A 20,970-nucleotide genomic window follows, 5' to 3' on the forward strand; every position below is an offset into this window, starting at 1 on the left:
AGCTTCGAGCTTAGACAGACAAAGGCTTGGATATAAGAAAACTCTTTCCATCTGCCTGTGCACTGACAAGTCAGAGAGCTCCCGCAGAATATTCGGGATCTAAGGTGCCATTAGGTGATCACTTTCAGTTATTATCTAAAGGATACTTGGACCATTTCTTAGTACAAGGGTGGATAAGCTTGTGAATCTGTAAGGCATTATTAAGCTTTGAGGTTTCAGGGTTTCTAAATGACATCCTGGGGGTGGGGAAGTTGAACTTGATAGTTTTGAGAGTTTATTTCCCATAGCTAAGAATGTAAGAAAGGTGAGGACCGAATGGCAATTAACTACAAACGTCTTTGGGATAATGCAAGGGTCAAGGGCTAGGTCAAATCAACGTAAGGCCCATTGGTACAGGAATTGAGGACCACATAGGACCATTCCAAGTGGCCTGAGAGAGGACACCAGTCCAAGAGAGACACAGAACCAATGAAACTACCAAGAACGGATTACAAGACACACCACAGAACCCACTTTAAGAGTTTATTGAGAAAGAGACGTGCACAGGCCTGAGGAAGTTGGTGCAGGAAAAGAGCATGGAGCAGGTTTGTCCAGCTCTTAAAAGCTGTCTAACGCTTGCACACAGGGGCTTATGTAGCTGTGTCATGTGTAGATCATGTGACCATGCTGCATATAGGTCATGTCGGGCTTCAGGGCCCTGGGTGACTATGTAAGTTGCCTGAGCGCTTGGTGGTGCATGCACAGCCCTGGAACCCAGAAGTGCCAAAGCACTGGGTGATGGAAATGATAACACATTATAAGTTCACCGAGACACAAGGTCCTTTGAAATGGTCAGTATCCACATGAACATGTTAGATGTACTCTTGAACCTGTGTGACCCTGAACCATACATGACTTCCAGTGAAGGACACAAGTAATAGAAGAGCTCTCTGTCACAACAACCAGGTAGACCCCTAGGGGGAAGGGCAGGGCTAGGTGTAGACATCAGTGTCTTCCCCGCCACGTCACTTGCAGGGTGAGAGAGGAAAGTGTAAAGCGGCATTTGCTTTCTTTAGACTCATAATGAAAAGTTCCTGGTTTATAGGCAAAAGAAGAAACTGAAGAAAGAGAAAGCTCCTTTTCAAAGGAGTGTCACACTGACCCTAACTAAAGCCTCAGAGCTCTTCTGTCCTGTGTGACGTACAGTGGTGGCTACAGTTTATTGACCACTTACTGTGTACCAGGACTGACCTAACAGTTTCCGTTATTACCAGTAAATACCGCAAGTGTTATAATCTCCTTTGCAAAGTCACCTCAAGGTCAGGGGTTAGATAATTTCAAAGTGAGAAGTAAGTTTGTAGCTAAAGCCAGTCTCCTCCACTGTTAGAGGACTTCACCAGATAAGGAGCTTTTGCTTTTTAAGGAGCCTACAATTTTAGAGGCAATGTATTCATTTTTGGATGTGTCACTGCTCTTCGTATATGGAGTCCGCATCTACCTGCGGCGTTTGTTTTTTCTGTAACATAGAAATAGTGCCTCTTCTTCCTCCACTGTGGCAGGTTTTCGCTAGAGTAGAAAATCAGCCCCCCTCGGGTCCCCATCATCGTATTCCAAATTTAATCACATTCTTGGTCCACTTTATTTTGTGTCCCTCTGAAAAGATATTTATTGACTTAAATAGCACAAATCTATATTGTCTATAGCAGTATAGTTTAGATGTAAGGCTATAGTTTCACTGGGCTAAAATCAAAACATAGGGAAAACGGCAGTGATTTCTGGAGGCTCTATGGTAATCCCTCTTTGTCTCCTCTGATGTCTGGTGGCCACTGTCATTCATTGACTCACAGTCTTTTTCCATCTTCAGAGACAGGAGCCACTGTCCCTCCCTGCTTTTCTGCTGTGCATGTTCTCTTTGTTCAAAGACAGGGGAGTTTCCATTGTGAGACCTGGGGTGCTTACACTGACTCAGGATGGTCTCCCCTCTCAGTGCCTATGCATTCTCAAGGATGGGGACATTGGAGGGGTAGGTGTGTGTGCATGACTTCACTTTCCCTTGGCTCTATATAAAATAAGGGTTTTATAGAATTTATAGGCCCAGGAAAACTTTGTAAAAGTATTCAAATTGAGACCAAAATGATAAGAACCTTAAAAGATTGCCAAAGTTCTGTAGAAGGAGCAGCGGGCTGCGTTCCTGCCACCCCTCTTCTGGCCGCCTGGCTAGCTTATGCCCCGAAATAACAACACACAAATTGTATTCATTTAAACACTGCTTGGCCCATTAGCTCTAGTCTCATACTGGCTAACTCTCATATCTTGCTGTAACCCATATCTAATAATCTGTGTAGCACCACGAGGTGGTGGCTTACCAGGAAGATTCTAGTGTATGTCCATCTTGGGCTGGAGCTTCATAGTGTCTGACCTCACTTCCTTCTATCCAGCATTCTGTTCTGTCTACTCCACCCTATCAAATGGGTCAAGGCAGTTTCTTTATTAACGAATGAAATTAACTCCTCCATCAAAGTTCAAATATGCTTTCATAACTAATATATTTGTTTTCTTATAGTTTGAGATATATTTTTTAATTTCAAGCAAGATAGTCTAGAATGTTATATATTACTTAGAAATAGTCTGATATTCATAATTCCATTTATAGAAATAAAAATTTCTTTAAACCACTAAGTTTTAAAGCTGCCCATTAGTACATAGAAGATTGCATGCTGATGGCTGCTGCCTTATATTAAGCCTGAACTCAGATGTGGAGTGTGGTAAAGTGGTTTCCAGGGCTCTAAATCTGCTAAGTGCTAATTCGTGGTCTTTTGTTAATCTCTAAATAATTTCCTTTGCACATTGACCTCTGTTTTTTTTTCTGATTCCCCTTATTTCTGAATGAAAGTATCATTCTAAATACTTTCAGGAAATTTGATTAGAGAACCTCTTCATTGCCATTCTTTGCAATATTCGCCATGCCCCTTGTCTTCAAGCTGCTCTTGGTTTCTTGTGCATGAATAGCAAATGAAGTATGATTCAATGGAAGCACAGTCCCAGTAAAAACTATTTCAGAGGTATCCCGTTCTAGCCTGACCTTCATCTAGCTTCTGTCTTATAGCCCTAAACATTGTTGCTCCATTCTTACTGAGTGTTTATGCTTTTGTATAACAAACTGTCTTCTGTTATTGAAGGTAAGAATTTAGCTCAGTAAGGATATTCTATCTAGACAGAAATGCAGACAACCATCAACTTAGGAGATATAAAGACAAAAACAAATCTAAACTGGAATTTTTTCCCAGTATGACTATCAACACCACCAAATAGATAGGAGCAAGAATTCTTGAGGAATGGAGAATATAATCGTTAAAGTATGATATAATAAAAGAGTATGAACTTTTTACATACATACATACATACGTGTGTGTGTGTGTGTGTGTGTAAGTATGAAGTTGTATGTGCATCATGCCATAATGAATGTATATACATCATATGACAACTTGGTTGTTCTTGGTTCTTTCTCCATTGTCTGTTTTAGCATCAAACTAAGTTAGTTTGACTTGGTGGTGAGCGCCTTCATCCATCAGTGTCTGGCTGGCCCAGAATTAAATCTTAAATAAATGCAGACAGCCCTGAGGAAAAAGACACTTGCTAAGACTGGAGAGTGGAAAGCTTTCCTAGAAAAGGTTACACATGGCATTACCTGTTCCTCAGTAGTTGGTTTTGTCTGGTTTATTCGTTTTCCATTTGCTTAAAGTCATCGTCATCGTTGTTGGCAGAGACTGCTCCTTCGTTTCCTGACTGCTCAGACCATTAAGGTTCTTAAGGTTCCCTCAGCTGGGCTTAACTCTGTTCTTTTGTGTCTAGCATTCCTTCCCAAGCTCTCTCAGGTTTTATGTTTATGTATTTGCTCCTCACTTTTTGCATAGACGGACACTATTCATTCATTTCCTGGCTGCCCAGACCTGAATAAGCACACAAAACTATATTAATTACAACACTGTTTGGTCAATGGCTTAGGTATCTTTCTAGTTAGCTGTTACATCTTAAATTAACCCATTTCTATTAATCTATGTATTATCACGAGGTTGTGGCCTACCAGTAAGGTTCTGGTTCCTGCAGCGTCTGTCTACTTTGACAGCTACATGGCGTCTCCCTGACTCTACCTACTCTTTCTATATATATCCCTTCCAACCTGACTATATTCTGCCCTGCCATAGGCCAAAGTAGTTTTATCATTAACCAATAAAAGTAACACATATACAGAAGGACATCCTACATCAGTTGTCCTCATTGTCATCGTAGGAGGTTCTTGGAGAAGTCGGTCTGGTTTTCCATTTGGCTAGTCTTTCTTCAAGTATATATTATTCCTTAGTTCATCCATTCAATAAACAAGTTTTTCAACAGTACTGTGACTTGACTTCCAGACTTTGTGCCTGGTAGGCGATATTCTGCAACCTCGGAGCTCTGTTCCTAACTCTGAACAGTGGGTCATTGAGGATTGCTGTGTGCAAGTTTCCAAGATGGCCTCACTAGGATTTAAGCCACTGTGTAATTTCCACTTTTAGAAAGTGGGTAGGACTTGCTGATGTTCCTCAAACAAATAGAGTGGAAGGGACAACCAGCGAGGTGAGAAGGATATTAATAACCAGGCTATACAGAGTCTGAGCTTGTTTATGTTACACACATTGGAGAACCTAGCTGCCATGTTTGAGCAACTTACTGAAGAAGCCCCATGACTAGGGAGCTCGGATGGCAGCAACCATGTGACTAGGCATGGAGTCAGGTTTTTTCTCTATACCAGTCATGTATATGGAATATTCCATGTAGATGGAAGTTAATCCGAGCCATTTCCAGATGTATGCCTCATAGAAGCTCTTGTGGAATATGGATTTTAAGCTTCAAATTTAGATAATTTGTAATGCACTAGTAGATTATATCCACTACACACCAGGAATCAGTCTCAATGCTTGGCATATATCGCTGAACAGAATAGGCAAACATCTCTAGCATTAGGAATATACTCTAGTGGGAGATAGAAACTAAACTAAAATATAAAATGATTGCATTCAGACATGTGAAATAATCATGGATACAAGTGAGGAATAAACTAGGGAAAGATTCAGGCTGCAAGGCAACAGGGCTGTTGTCAAGGAAGATGTCCAAAGAAGCCCTCAGTGTGAGAGCCATTCGAGAAAAGACTGGCAAAGTAAGGCCACAGGACAGGATTTGCTGAGCACAGAGAAGATGGATATGCTGTAGGTTCCCCAGCAGGGAGCATGCTGGGTTATTTGAGGAAAAGGAGGCCAGTGTATTGATGTAGAATGAAAGAGAAGAATAATGGGGGCAGGTGAGGTCAACAAGGGATAAAATGGTTACCAGCTTGAATAGAAGTTTGAATGAAGGAGAAGCCACTGGAGGTGTTGGTCTAAACTGGTGTTTTTAACAGAATTTCTTGGCCTCTATGTGGGAGATGTTATAGCAGGTAGCAGCAGAAGCCAACTTCTTCCTAGGTCTGCTTCTGGATGATGGACTTTTATGAGCAAGAACCCTCTTACCTGTGATCACATTAGGAAGGATTCTTGTTGTCAGACAGGTGGCCTGTTTGTGACATGCTTTTCTTGCCTTCTTCAAAGATTTTTCCATTCCTTCTGAGTTTCGCAAACTTTCCTTAGAAGACAGCTAAGTACTGTCCTTCACAGCTTGCATAGAGCTTGATCTACACCAGTTGTGGTCCTCGAGCTTAAAGGAAAAGGGGACACACATGCCCATCCCTAACCTTACCAGGCAAGAAAGAGATTCAGAACAGTTAGCTAACTGGTAGACATGATAGGCCAGGACTCAGGCCCATGCCTGCCTCAAAGCCTTGCATTGCATATTTCATTTGCTTGCCGATTTGGCTGCAGAGGTGCATCTGGGGTGATCATAATTCCTTGCCCAGCTAGCAAGCTGAACTCATTCTCTGCTTTTGCTTGGGAAATCATTTCAAATTGACGAACGTGATAATTGAGCAAGAAATGGGAAATTGGTCAGCAATCGTGTGCACCATATAGTCACAAATGGCAATTCCCCCTACCCCTGGAGAGGGTCTGGAGGGATGCACGCTCAGAGTTGTCTTCATTAATAAGGCAGGGAAAACTGCAGCCCTCTTACCATGAAGCTTAGAGGCTTTAAATGCATTGTGGTGTAAATCCTTGAAAGGACAGAGAAGTAAATAAATCTCAGAATAATACACAGCCAATATTAAAACATATTTAACATGAAAAGGAGCAGAGGGGGACAGGAGGTCTGGAAATAACCCCCTCCAAACTGTGCCTTTCCTTGGCAGGCCTCATCAGTCGGCACCACTGACTCTTCAGTGGCCTGCCTCTCGCTGCTCCACTGTGTTCATCCTGCAGGCTCCATTCCTGCCATTTACTGCTTTTCAAACTTACAGCCAGATTTAACTCCTGTTTGCTGTATATGAGTATGTCCCCCAGCCTGCGCAGTGGAGGAATTGTGATAAAAAGCCCTACTTTGTCCTTCCAGATAATTGCAGCTTTTTGCCAGGTTGTGAGCAAGAACCCTCAGAATTTAAGGTCTTGGGGTGCCACTTGCTCTTGCTTATTTGGCGGTCATGGGGAGCACTCGTAGGTGAAGGTGTTAAGTGGATGAAGAAAGTATAAGCAGTTAACACTTAAGTCAGTCGGGCCTGAGACACTCCAGGAAGGGCGCCATTGTAGAAGAAGAGGTACTGCTCCTGAGTCTGTGTGTGTGCTGTGCCTGTCATGGCCCCACAGCAGGACAGACTTGAAGAGGCTGTATTCCAGACAAATGTAGTAAGAAATAACCGAGGACTTTCAGCTGACTACGGATAGATACCCTATAGTGGAATCAGAGGGCTGTAAGCTAGAGAGAAGAGGAGGAGGCTGACTTAAAGGTTTGGACTTCATCGTGGAAGTGATTGGTTAGACCTGAGTTTTAAGGTAGATTGTTGGACTTTCACCTCAGGAGTGACTCTGTACTGACTGCAGAAGGGAACAGAGGGCATCAGTCTGGAAACCAGGACACCCCACTGTGAAGGCCATCACAGAATTTGATGGGACAAGTCGGGAGGGGCTTGGCTGTGGTTGTTACTGTGGTACAGCCATGTGCCTGTTTATATGGCCTTATGTTGTATTTCTAGAAACTGCCCCTTAGGACTTTGTATTGTCTTGTCAACACTGTTAACTGACTCACTCAGCAAAGCTCCTTAGCCACAGTGCGGCCATTTCATCTCCAGTTCACCTGATGGGTTCTCCATGCCATATTTATGTGGAAAAGCCTGAGGGATCAATGCATGGGTTTTATACATTGTCATGAGGATAGAGCAAATCAGTTGAAATTTACATGGTCCCGGGGATGCATAGGAAGTTTCATACTTAACATCGCAGCCCCTCAGTCTGGTGAATTGAGGTGCTGAGATACACAATAGCCTGGTCCTGTCAGTAGCCGACCTTAAGTCTCAACCAGACCCAATTGACAAAGTTCTTCTGCTGAGATAACATTCTCCCTTGTACATAGGGGCCTCATCTCTCCTGTGTGAATACACATCAATTTGAGAATGATTTTAGACACAAGTATACATCTGATAAAAATGACCCTTTAGCTGATGGAAACATTACCAGCTCATGTGACTCAGAGATGAGGCCAATGACTTGGTTAATTATCTCAGTGGTATTTGCTGTCATGGAGCCCCCTGTCTGTCTGCTGTAGTCTGTGATGTTAGCCTCATCATAAGACTTTGTGCTGCGAATAGTCCTAGGATACTCTCCCCAATCGGTGAGTGAGTGATGTTGCTTTCTAATTTGTGTTCAAAGAGATATGGTGTGAGCACACACACACATGCATGCATGTAACAAGCAGAAAGTTCCCACTGTGCATACTCCCATGCCCTCGGTCAGCCTCTGTATCCCTGGCTTGCCAGGTGCTCATTACCTCAAGTCTGGATTGCCTGAGTTTATCTACCAGTGTTAGCTCTGAGTCAGTTCCACACGGCTTCAGGGGCACTTATAGAGACACAGTGTGTGTGTGTGTGGGGGGGGGGGGACAAGTGGGACAAACATTAGCAACTATTGTGAGGCTATATAAAAGAGTGTGTGTAAAAGTCCTATTACATACAGTAAGGTATTTGGTGATTCACCTCTTTATTCCTCTTCCCATGAAGCTAAAACATTGCCCTTTCAGTTCAGCTCTAAAAAGTTGTGCCTGATTAGACGGTTTTAAATGGTAATTTAAAGTTGGGGTATCTGGATTTTCATATTTGTACTTGGTTTTGACAGAAGTATAGTGAATCTACTTTCAATGATCACAGCCACCACAGTGTGCAGTAAGCGTTTCTTGCGTGCATGTGGGTAAGTTCTCTGGACAGTGTGAGGGAATGCTTTCTAGTTTCTTAACACTGTGTATGTACAGTAACAATAGAAAGCATGGTACTGTTTGCACCTTCACGTTGCCTCATTTCTAACACTCCTTGGGCTCCATCCATTGAGTAAAGAAGGCCTTCAAACTCTGGAAAACAGTATAGATGTATTAGTGTAAGGCATTGACGAAAGCGATCAGTGAAAATAAGTAGGGAGGTGTAATGGTTCAATTAAAGACACCACAAATAGCTAAAGGGGGCTAAAAATCCGAGGTTAAAGATCTGAGGGGTAAGAAATCTACTCACAATGGGAATCGTCTGTCTGTGTTCCTTTATTCTTCTCTCAATCCTTATTCTTCCTTGTTCTCTTTTGTTCTACATCATTCTTCATTATCCTACCTGTTAGAAATGTTCCCAGTCATATAAACTGAACCAGCAAATCCCCAGCCCCAGCAGGTTGCAGGTTCCAGGGCTGGAATTCTTTTGCTTCATAGGAAATCAGATAATGGTTTTCACACACACACACACACACACACACACACACGGAGAGAGAGAGGAAGAGAGAGGGAGGGAGAGAGAAATAGACAGACAGACAGACAGACAGAGGCAGACAGACATCTGGTAAACTTGTAAACTCCTTAATGGAGATAACTAGTTAAGAAAGGAATTAAATCATCAAAGAATTCTACAAGGGAAGGTTAGTGTGTTATAGTACATTTTTAGGTGGTTAGAAAGAGCTAAAACCTTTATTTCTAGTAAAATTATAAATAGGGCACGGTTATTTAAATCAGTGTGCCACTTCTTTTCTCCCAGTATACATAGAGGCTACCAAGTGAACAGGTAACCTACATAAACGATCAGCGGTACACTGATGGCTCTTGATCAGATAACACGTACACCAGATACTGCAGTTTCTACAGGCCTAGGTCTAGAATTAGACTTACTGCTGTAAGAGAAGAAGAGACCCAGGCCTCTAAATTATCAGTTCCGTGCTGTGCTGTTATCCACCATTCTGATCGTGGGTGTTGTGGGTTGCAGTTAATTATCTCTTCTGCTGTCCTTGAGAGTCCTGAACCAAAATCATCAGTAACTGAGGTGAAAGTGAGCATAAGGAGTTAGGAATCTTTTAAGTGGGGTAAAACCAGAACAGCAGCTTGAGCAGGTAGTAATTCTATGTCCTTGGATATCTGTGCATATCTTAAGTGGGATGCTTTATGCCTGTACCCAAATGCCTGGTGATAAAGATAAATGCAGGAAGGCAGATCTCGCACCTACCTAGGGGAGAGGAACGGAGGCCTGCCAGTGGGAAACTGTTCTGAACTAGGGAATTAATTCCCAAATATGTAACAGAAAGGTAGTTAGCTACAGTGAAAAATCTACAGCAAAGGACAGCCACTTATTCACAAAGCAATAACGCCCAAAAGCCTTGCCTTTTGGTTTAGCGTATACCAGATCCCTTGGTTCTGATAAGTGGGTCAGGAAAAGATGGCTGAGCAATTACTGGATAATTCTGCAGTTTGCTGAAGAGCAACCCTGTTTCTGTGCTTCCTGTGCAAGGCTAAGGGCAAAGAAAACGGCCTCTGTGGTTTGGATTCATTTTTATTATGTAAGTAATTGACAGTTAAGGCATAAGAGCACAGCTGTGATAATGATTTTAAATCATACAAGGATAGACAGAGGCATCTATGTTTTGTCTGAATATCTGACTTGTTCTAGTAATGCAGAGTTAATATTTACCTACAGTTGTGCTGCTTTATCGTGTGTGTGTGTGTGTGTGTGTGGTGTGGTGTGAAATTTAAGATTAGTGCCTGGCATACTGTAACATGGAGACTCAGTTTGGTCCTGCTCTTGTGCCCTACAGTCAGTCCTGTGCTAAAACCACGTGTAGCATTTGGTAGCAGCACACACAGCAAGCGATGAGGTGTTTGGCTAGGGCAGAGCAGAAAGTGATCAATCAAGCCTGTTAAAGGTAGCTGAAGTGACTGCTGTCTCCCTTGTAGCCCCATGTTTGCTGGCTCCTGTAAGTTATTCCGCCACCAGAGCCCAGTTACATGTATTTTAAAATTGTGCATTATAAAGCATTGGCAGGTATTGTAATTAGGTTAAGCCATTGTAGTTAGCATTGAAAAGAAAACAAGAAACAGAACACAGACTGGAGATTAGAACAAGAGGTATCATATTGCATCTCATCTTAGGGGTTGTATGCTTCATCAAAGTTCTATTTACTTTTAATATATGCATGTGTTTCTGAATATATGTGTACTCTCTAATTGAATTTTGATATACAGTCTTTCTTGTTCTGGGTATTGAACAAAATATTTGAAGCTGCTGATGCAACTAATTGGCAAGTGGCTGAGTAACAAAACATACCCAGGAATTAGCTTAAGCTATCCTTCAGGTTTTTTTACACATGCCATTGAAGTCCAGGCTTCCTTTCTTTCTTCCTTCAGTTCCATGCACCCCATCTAGACTTTCCCTGGGTCCCAGAGCAGCCCCTCCCATCTCCCACATTTGCCACTGGGTCAGTCATTGAGTCGTTCAGAGACTTGGATCCCCAGAGCTTTTCATAGCAGTCACACACTTCCATTACTACTGAAATTAGCCAGGAGAAGCTCAGCAATATAGGGTGTCTTTCTTCTTTGGCAGTGTCTCTCCCAACCTGGCATAATACTCAGAGTGCCCAGGAATAGATGTCTCTGTTGTCAGACTTAGCTATTTCAACACAGGTGACAATACATTAGCAAAATGGCCCTGAACCCTGTGCTCTGTGTACCTAAGGGATCCTAAGATGGCTCGCTTACCCTCTCCTGTGCTGGATATATAAAAATTGTATCCTACTTAGAGCTGGTTACAAAGAGGGCATAAGTCCCAGCACATTGTAAATAGTGACCTCTCCTTTGAAACTATTATGCAGTATAACAAATAGAAATTTGGGATCTACCTGTCCTTTTACTCTACAAGGACAAATGCATCTTTGACGCACAGGATGAGTGCCCCTTCTCAGACTGTCCCCAATTCATCCAAGTGAAGTGAAGCCGGAATGTGAGTAAAAGAGGTAAAGATAGATTCCATTTGGTAATACCGAACAGAAGGACGGGCACAGAGGAAATCGAGTTCCATTTTGCCTACACAGCAGGCGGAGGAGTTCAAATGCTGCTCTGGACTGAAGGAAGATACTGAGGATACTGGGAGCCAAGGGTGGAGCAACTACACCACCTGACTCTGCCTACTGGAAACAAACTTTTTGTTTATTTGACAGAAGGTAGGTTTTCAGAAGTAGGGCTAGCAACATCAGACCCGTCCGCTGCCTGTAAGGACTGCCAGTGGTAAGAGTTGCCTCCTTGCGTGTTTTGGAGAAGCATTATGTTTTCTGAGAGGATGCTGGGTGCTAGGAGAGTTGCAGTGCAAAACGGGCAGGGTTTATAACTGCATGCCTCTAAGGAACGTCTCTTGAGAGTGAGGGCTACATGAGCCTAACACAAGGTGTGGGCTAGAACAACAGTAAATCGGCCTAGAAGCTTTGAGCTTGTCATTAGACCTTTTAAAGGGCCCTCCGTGGAGAGATGAGCCATGCTAGGGTTCGGTCTCTTCAGGATTTAGATAGTCATTTTGTGCTCAGAGTTTTGTTGTTTTCACTTTCATGTGATTTCATCACCATGCAGCATGGTGATTTTTTGAGTCTGTTTTCTGTATGAGATGTGATTATGTCAATAAAAATTAACTTGGAAACATTTCTGAGACCATCAACTTCTAATGTTTTCTTTTTAAAATTTTGTGTTGAGCTACTACTACAATTATTGTATTTATTTAATAAGAGAAACATAGGTAAGCTGAATTTTTGCTGTTCAATAAATAACACGAAAATAAATTGCAATTTCAAGTATACATCTTAGGCGGTGGGTGGGGTTTAATATTAGTCTTAATTAGTCTGTGAGTCCTTGAGTGACTATCATTTAATGCTAGATTGAGATCAGGATCAGCATCAATTCATTTATAATCTATATTTCTTTTTGTTTGGAGTACATGTTTCCTAGTTGAAGACTACTAGCCAGAGTAGACAGTATCAATTGCTCAACATTTCCCACGAGGCAGCCTTAACCTTCCCTGACTCTCTTCTAACCCACGCACGCAAACACGCTTTATACTACTAGCAAGAACTTTTCCAGGATAGTGTGGAATTGAGACTGGCATAGGAATAGTATTTCTCTTTGAGCATCAAACTTTGGGGATATTTTGAAAACCGATTTCCCCCATTTTCCTCTAATGTGCTGCCAGCTGCTGCTTTGCATCCATTTCTGGGCCCAGGAGGTTCCTTCAAATAGTGAGCCAGTGTTTTTGTTGAGAGTATGTTATCTCCCTAAGGTGTTTTAGAGCTCAGTAAAAGAGCAGGAGTAATGCTCATAGACCATTCTCTTTTATACTAGCCTTTGTTTAATTTCTTAATATGCTTCTCTACCCAAAAGTCATCCCCTCCCTTTGCTCCCCCGAGCTATTTGTCCCCATCAAGTCCTAGGTCAGCCATAGCCTCCGTTTGATAGACTTCTGTTTCCCTAAGGCAGACTTTTTTCTCCTTTACTATCTACATACTTCATTTATATTCCTGTACCTCTTAGAAATATTTAATTGTACCTCATCTTTCCTTTAGCGTGCATGTTCGAAGGTAGAGTGTCTTAGACTGCACTTGCTTCCCTGTGTGCCAAGGCCGGTCCTAGCACATGGTCCGTGTTGCAGTGTTGGGCATAAACATGGAGGAGGGAGGGAGGGAAGGAGTGAGGTGGGCTTGTAAATAGGAGCATGAAAAAAAAGACTGTCTATGCAATCATACTTAAATAAATTGTAATCAGTTTCAAATGAACTGGTGCTGAGAACATCTGAGTCCAATACATTTTCTCGTGGCTTTCCTAATATTTTATAGAGCTGCTGTTGGCAGTGGAAACCACCAAGCCCAGTTTTCCACCATAGGAAGCAACTGGGTTTTCTTAAGCAACTCCCCTGCCTTTTTTTTTCTTCCAAATGCCAGCTTTATGATAAAGTCCAGCCAGGCTCACTTTTTTTTTTTTTTTTTTTTTTTTTTTTTTTTTTTGGTTTTTCAAGACAGGGTTTCTCTGTGGCTTTGGAGCCTGTCCTGGAACTAGCTCTGTAGACCAGGCTGGTCTCGAACTCACAGAGATCCACCTGCCTCTGCCTCCCGAGTGCTGGGATTAAAGGCGTGCGCCACCATCGCCCGGCGCAGGCTCACTTTTGAAAGCATGTCTTCCTGGCGGGATGTCTCAGCCTTAAGGTACCTGCAACTGAACGCTGTCCCTGTGAATTTTGCATCAAGGCATTTCCCAAAAGCTCCAGGACTAGATGTGTCTTTCTCTGTCAGAGCTCCTTTCTCTGCATCCCAGGAATCAAGATCTAAGAACAGTGCTTTTAGCCTGATTCTTAGGGCTCTGGTGATGTCACCCCGTCTCTTTCCTCTTCTTCTCTGGCATGTCTTTGTTGTGCCGTGCTTTCCAGCCAAGCTTGTGTGCTTGCAGCTGCCTGTGTGGTATTGACTGGTGACCTCTTCAGATCCTCTTTTCTGCCTGAGTTCCCACTGGCTCTTTGGCCTCTCCTTTGGAAGGTCTCTCTCCAGCAGCTCCTTCCTGCCTCCGCTCTGGATGGAGTGCTCCTCTAAAGACCTCAGTAGCTCCCTATAGCTGCCCTAGTTACAGAGTAGCCACGCTTCTTTGTAATGCCTTGTACGTCTTCATGTTTCCAACTAGACTGTGACATAGCCAGGGGCAAGGGCTTGATCTAATTCTGTGTTTTACCAGTACCCTGCCTGAGACAAAGGAACACCGTGTCTTGGAAAATGTCTGTCAGGTAAATAAATGGAACATTGCCAGTTGGCCTTCCTTGCACTCTTCCCATGCGACTTCTGATCCCTCTGGCCTGTCACTGTCCTGATGGTGTTTTGTTATAGCTCAGTTCGTATTATTGTATCACATTCTTTAAACTGTTCTTTTTGTAGTTCTTGACTTCTTGCAGCCTTCCAGTGGGGTAGTGCACCGTTTTGATAATTTGCAGCCATTTGAGCATTCTGGACCATGAGTATTTAGGGAACATGGTGCTTCATTGTACTTTTTAGAGGTCCTTTTCTCTCCTGCTTGTTTATTAGAGTTGCTAAGCAGTTTCGCTGTAGTTCTTTTACCACGAAGGGATACAAACTTAATAAACAGTTTTTATCCTGAAGGGCATTGCTTCAACGGTAAAAATACTGTGCCTATGAACTGCATAGAAGGAGTCGATGAGCATGGAGGTGACATCAGGGGTCAGGAAAGTTCCTAGAGCCGAGTTTCTAAACTTATTGTAGAAGGACAAGGATGGAGGTCAGAGAAAAAGTGATGCTTGCCAAGGTAGTTCCCAGTGGGCTACATTTCCCATCCAGTCTGATCTGGACCAGGAACTTAGTGGTCAAAGCTCTGCGGTGTTGCCCCAGTCCCACCAGCACATAGATGGCTCCTTTAGACACTGCGTGGCAGTTGTACATTCTGGCCTGTGGGGTTTGGAGACTTCTCTGTATGAAATGGGGGTGAAGTCCTTAAGTAGTCTAGACCCACATTCTGGGTCTCACCGTCTTTGTCTCTGTGAACCTACTCCCTCCTTCCACTTCAGTGGGGTTCTTCCTACCTCATTCCACAGTTCCATGTATAGTGCTATGAAAGGCCTGAGTCCTTGAAAATGTGCCCTCTTCCCTCAGACTGTGGGACAAGGTCAAAGCCTCAGAACATCTGAGATGTCCACAAGCATCTAAGTTGTGGCTGTGGCAGGTACCGCCATACCAGAAACTTAGCTCAATTCACGTGGGCCTGATATCTATTAGCAATGTGTACACAAGCCGCCATCTTTGGAGTCTTTTATTTGCTTACTTGTTTTGAGACATTTTCTTCAATTCCAAATTGAATTCCAAGATGTATCCTCCTTTCCATAATCTCTCTCAGTTTAAAGGGAGCTGCCTTCAAGCTATCAGGTTCCCATGGTGATCTACCTCCTTAGTTGGATCGCTATCAGGGTCCCGTATGATTCATATCCTTAGTTGGATGGCTATCAGGTTCCCATGGTGATCCATATCCTTAGTTGGATAGCTATCAGGTTCTCGTGTGATCCATATCTTTAGTTGGATTGTGGCAAAAGAATCAGTAAATGTCATACCCTTGGTTTATCTTCCCCTGAAGCATTTTAATCTTCTGAGGGTTTTACCTGCCATTTGCTGTCTGTGGATTTCTCAGAATTATCTTCTACCACTGGTGTGTGAATAACAATTGTTTAACCATCTAAAGCCCTGAATTTCTGTGATATTTTTCTACTCTATTTGGTTCCTATATATAATCTGGATAGTAGTTTGATAGTATAATTTCTTATTTATAGTATTTGACCATAGAATCCTGTAACATCCAACACATACTGCTAATTTTGATATTCCAGCTTCTGTAGACTTTGATATTCATTAATATCCATATGCTATGTAGATAAATGCTCTGTTATACTATATAAGTATATGACATATGATATACTATATAAATAAAGGATATATAACTACACTATATGGATATGTGGTGTATGATAGACTGTGTGGATAAATGGTATATGATATGCTATATGGGTATATGGTATAAGATAAACTATATGGTATATGACATACTATATGGATATATGCTATATGAGCTGCACCCCTAATGTAAATACAGTTTTACAGTGTCTGACTTGGCAACAAAACTACCCATGGCATTACTATTATCACCTGTTGTTTGTCAGAAACAGCAGTGCAAAAACTCATGGTCCTCCCTTGTCCAAATGGAATAAGAGACCTAAACCATGAATCACGTAGGACCCATGCTGGTGGGAGCCCTACCATCTTGTGTCAGTACCACATAAGTCCCACATGCTCTTAACTGCTATGGCTGAGGTAGAAAAAATGGACAACCATAATCCATGCATATTTTTCTTGCCTTCCTTCAAAATGGCACAAGTCATGTCTGGTCAGATCTCATTGACTGGAATATGGCTGATCTCAACTGCAAGGAAGCCAACCAGCCCAGCTGGTAGAAGGGATGCTGGTGTCTTATGAACATGCCATCCATCCGTCACACTAGGGGACAAGTCATCATCGTGGCAACACTCCAGGAGAGGCCATGGTGTCTCCCAGTGCACTGACAGTGAAGCTAGACACTCCATAGAGTTGTCGTATTCTGAACATAGATCCGGGAAAATGTGCTGATGTCATTTCATCTCAACCCTTTCTCCTCCTCATATTCTGGTCACACATGCCTTCTTTATGAGCCAAGTTCATGCTTTTAATCTTATTTTTTTGAAACCTAGAAAACATATTATCAGTACCTATTTTTCAGTAGTAAAAAACTCAGTTGTTTACTTTAAAAGCTTTCTACAATTATTACTGTGTGTATGTGGAGGTCAGAGGGCTACCTGTGGGGTTCAGCTCCCCGCCCCCCCAGCTCTTTCCTTCCACTTTGTGAGTTTCAGGGATTGAATGCTGCCTTAACCACAAGCACCTTCACTCACTTGGGCCATCTCACCTGTCCCAGCTAGCTACCTTTTTTAATTTCACAAACTCTACATTATTTTAATAGCAGTTATTACTACAGAGGATAGCAAAAAAATATTATCTGTGTTATCATGTTAAAACTGTGTATTAATGACATGTTGATGGACCTTAAAAGTAATTTTAGTAATGAAGATATTGTGTGACTACCAGGTACAGTAAAGAAGCTGTTGTTTTTTACTTTGGTAAATTTTATTTTTCCCTTTATTCCTATCCCCTTGATCATAGTAAAATGTAAAGAAAATAAATGTCTAAATAAAGGTTTAGTGGTGAACTTCCAGTTCTTAACCAGGCTCTGGAGTATCCCCTGGTGAACTTGTCCTTATAAAAAAAAAATGGAGAAATCATGAGTTAAGTCAAATGCGTGGTGGGATAAAAACTCTCCCATCCTTTAGCATAGAACTGTTTCTTACAGTCCTAGATAGCTCAGAACAATTACCTTAGGTTGTTTATTCACATTCAGTACAGTGCTATTTAGTTATTTTCAAATAGTTATTCTGAATCTGTTAAAACAGGAAAAAGAAAATGTCTTTTGTGATAATGCTGCAGTATGAGGATCAGCGTTTAAGCTGTTGATGGCAGTCAGGGCGACCGCCATACATTGTATGAGAGTGTGTAGTGCAGAGAGAGACAACGCTGGGTGATGCTGGGAACATCAGCTTACTGGACACTTAAGAAGCTGGGTTGCACATGGCTTCCGGAGCAGAGGGCTTTTCAGTCGACTGAAGTGGGAGCTGAAGAACCTGCTGGATCTAGATTGACTGCATGTGTCTGCTGTTGAAGTATGATTAGAGATTTCTCTTGCCATAAAAAAGGAGCAAATACCCCATTGAGGCACCAGTGACACCCAGGAGTTACAGACTCTGCATGTGACTGGAGACTGGAATATGAGTTGTCTTGAATTAGCCTGAGTTTCATGCTATGCAACTTGATGAGTTCATTTTAAAGGGGGTGGTATAAGAGTGTTACATGAGAAGTAGGAATATGAAAAGCTAGTGGGTAGGGAGGAGGGCCTTTGTTGGAGTAAAACTCAGGCTTATTTATTGAGCTCTTTCTGTAGACTCTGAACTATAATGATTGTGTTATATACTGTGTTAATTGTTTAATACTGTATGTGTTAGATACCAGTGTTCACATCTTGTTGATGAAGGAACTAGAGCTTAAAAGTCTTTGTGAAGTTGTCAGACAGCTGGGACTACGTAGTACATCTTAGACATAAATTACCTGACTTTACTCCCTTCCAGTTACCTGTGCCTTCATCCCAGTGTTTGTCACTGTCAGTGAAACCTTGGTTGTCAACAACCTGCCTGGACCTACATGCTCAGGACCCTGCCATTTCTCCCACCTCCACACATAACTCCCTGCCTTTTCCTATCCTCTGGCTAGTTTTCTCTCAAGACTTCCCTCTACTGCACACCAGGTTGAAGACTGTTAGACAAGCTGGCATATTCAGATAAATCTCCAATTTTGTTTGTGGGGCAAAAAAGCATAAATGAGTTGAAAGAAGAGACTCACAGCACTGCTGTTCAGCCTTGATTTCATCGCAGTGCTCAGCCAGTTGTGTGCTCTGGGACAGTGTCAGACCTAGGATGCAGAGAGGAGGCCAGAAGCAAGTTGTGTGCTCTGGGACAGTGTCAGACCTAGGATGCAGAGAGGAGGCCAGAAGCAAGTTGTGTGGTCTGTGTCAGGACACACTCTCTGGATGGCATGTGGTGTGGATTCCAGGTTTCCGTTTTGTATTTTCTCTGAGACAGAGTCTTAGTGTGGAGGCCAGGTGGGTCGAGTTTTCAGTTCCCATGCTTCAGCCTCTTGATTGGGCTCTGTTCATGCACTGGATTCAAGTTTCATTCCTCTCTACTTTCCCCGACTTTGCATGCTCAGGGTGGAGGAGGGGAAGGTCTGCTGAGCAAACATATATGACATACTTGTAGTTTCTTGTATTACTTATAGTTTTGGTTTTGAGCCTCGCCTTTAATGGCTGAGCCATCTCTCCAGCCCAGTGTCTTGTGTTTCTAAACCACAGAGAGGAGCACCATACTGACTGAGAGGAAGGGCTAATGCCGCAGTTAATCCTGTCTAGTTAGGGCAGTGGTTCTCAGCCTTCCTCTGCTGCAGCCCTTTAATACAGTTCATGCTGTGTGACCCCAGCCATACAGTTATTTTGTTGCTACTACATAACTGCAAGTTTGCTACTGTTATGGACTGTAATATAAATTACAGTATAAATTTTGGACTTAGAAGTTTGCCAGGGGTCGTAACCCACAGGTTGAGAACCACTTGAGTTGGAAGCGTGTGGATCTCATGCCATCAGCTTAGCAGAACCCAGGGGGTAGAATTTAGACAATGTCAGCTGTCAACATTCAAACTAATCCTCTGAAATAGCCTGGAGTTTGGGTAGGGGAACATTGACTTTGTAGTGTAATCACTGGTGCCTGCGTTTTACTTTACTTCCATCTTTCAGAAATGGATCACTGACTAATTTTAAGAAGTAATCTGTAAATTTAAGATGTTGTCAAATACAAAACACTAAATCCTTTTGAGGATCTAGAAAAATTGGGCTCGGGTGGTCAACAGGAGACAGTGTCGGAACTTGTCTGCAGGCACCTAGAGGTGCTCAGAGGAACTCCTCCTCCATCCCAGAAGGGGAAGCTTGGCTTTCTTTTATATTCTTGAAATGAGATGAATGCGATAGGAAACTATAAGCCCTGTATGCCTAATGTGCAAGCTGCTTGCCGCATGTGGGGAACGAGGGAATGAGCACAACACTGTTAGACAGCCAGGAAAGCAGGCAGGAAAGCTACTCAGAACCTGCACACTTTGTCACTAATACCTTGTCATAGTAGTAGATATAGTATTAGGTGTAATATGTATTTGTACTATATATATAAATGGCCAGACATATTTTTCTGCAGATATTTTATAGACATGTTTATATGCACAGAAAATGTAGAATATATGGAAAAATTGGTTTTGTGTATAGATATAATTTAAGTTTTACTATAATTATGGTACAGATGATTTTCTGTCCTGATTCCTAAAATTTAATGTTTTGTGGAAGCACTGTAAAATTGCTCTCCTTGTTTCAGAGCTCTAGTTTTGATAACTGTACAGTATGCTGACCACTAATGCATTCTAACCTAGGTACTGTTATTCTTGTCAACTAGATTGCTTTTGAATTTTCCCTTTGGTAGTCTTATTCTAGTTAAAATCTTCATGACTCTGTGTCTCTCCCTCCGTCTTTCAACCCATCTCAGTTACTTTAGGAGTTTTTTTTTGTTTTTGTTTTTTTTTTTTTTTTGAGACAAGATTTTAGTACCTAGCCCGTGATGACTTCAAACTTAAAATACTTCTGCCTCCACCTAGAAAGAGCTGGGTTGCTGACATGCACCAGCTCACCCAGCAGACCATGGGTCTTAATTTTTTTACTTGACAGTGAGTAAATGCTCAGAGCTGGAAATTCTAACTATAAATGGCTCTGTGTCTTTGCCCTTCGGCCAAGAGTCAATGTGATGTCTAGTTTCATCCTTTCCATTCTTAACCTTCTCTGACTGTTGCCATTGTTTACACTGTCTTTACAACTGAGGAGAAGAAATAGTATGTCGCCATTTTTGTTTCCTCCACAGGAGGAAAGAAAACCCAAGCCAAAACAAATCAGTGGAAGTGCTGACCACTGGTTAATTTATGTTAAAATTTAGCTTTTCTTCTATCCCTCAATACCTACTGAATGTGCCAAATATAATACTGGCTTTTATTCCTGACTTTTTTTATTGCATTTTTGAAGCTGTCTGTAGAAGCACGTGAAGAGATGACCAGAAAGGCCATTAAGACAGTCAGGCATTTCCTAGAGAAACCAAGGAAAAGAAATTCAGAAGACGACCCCCAGGAAAGTCGCGAATCTCAGGTCACCTATGCAGATGCCTTGGCTCACCTGGAGACATCACTTGCCCACCTGGAAACCCTCAACCACAGCTTCATCCTCGGTCTGAAGAACAGTGAGCAGGTATGAAATACAAACCTGGGGATGACTGGGGTGGCGCCA

General features: G+C 42.3%; 1 protein-coding gene across 1 annotated transcript in view; it reads left to right on the top strand.

Moving 5' to 3' along the window:
- Window positions 1-20,970, top strand: part of LOC121432455 (neuroblastoma-amplified sequence) — a 309,448-nt gene that overhangs the window by 235,838 nt on the left and 52,640 nt on the right. The window contains exon 45 of the mRNA XM_041630447.1: window positions 20,713-20,931. Coding sequence (XP_041486381.1) covers window positions 20,713-20,931 — 219 coding nt within the window. The remainder of the gene's footprint in view (window positions 1-20,712; window positions 20,932-20,970) is intronic.

Source organism: Microtus oregoni, unplaced genomic scaffold (genome assembly GCF_018167655.1).
Source record: "Microtus oregoni isolate MIOR12 unplaced genomic scaffold, Mior012 000034F_ref0000314, whole genome shotgun sequence".
Taxonomy (NCBI): domain Eukaryota; kingdom Metazoa; phylum Chordata; class Mammalia; order Rodentia; family Cricetidae; genus Microtus; species Microtus oregoni.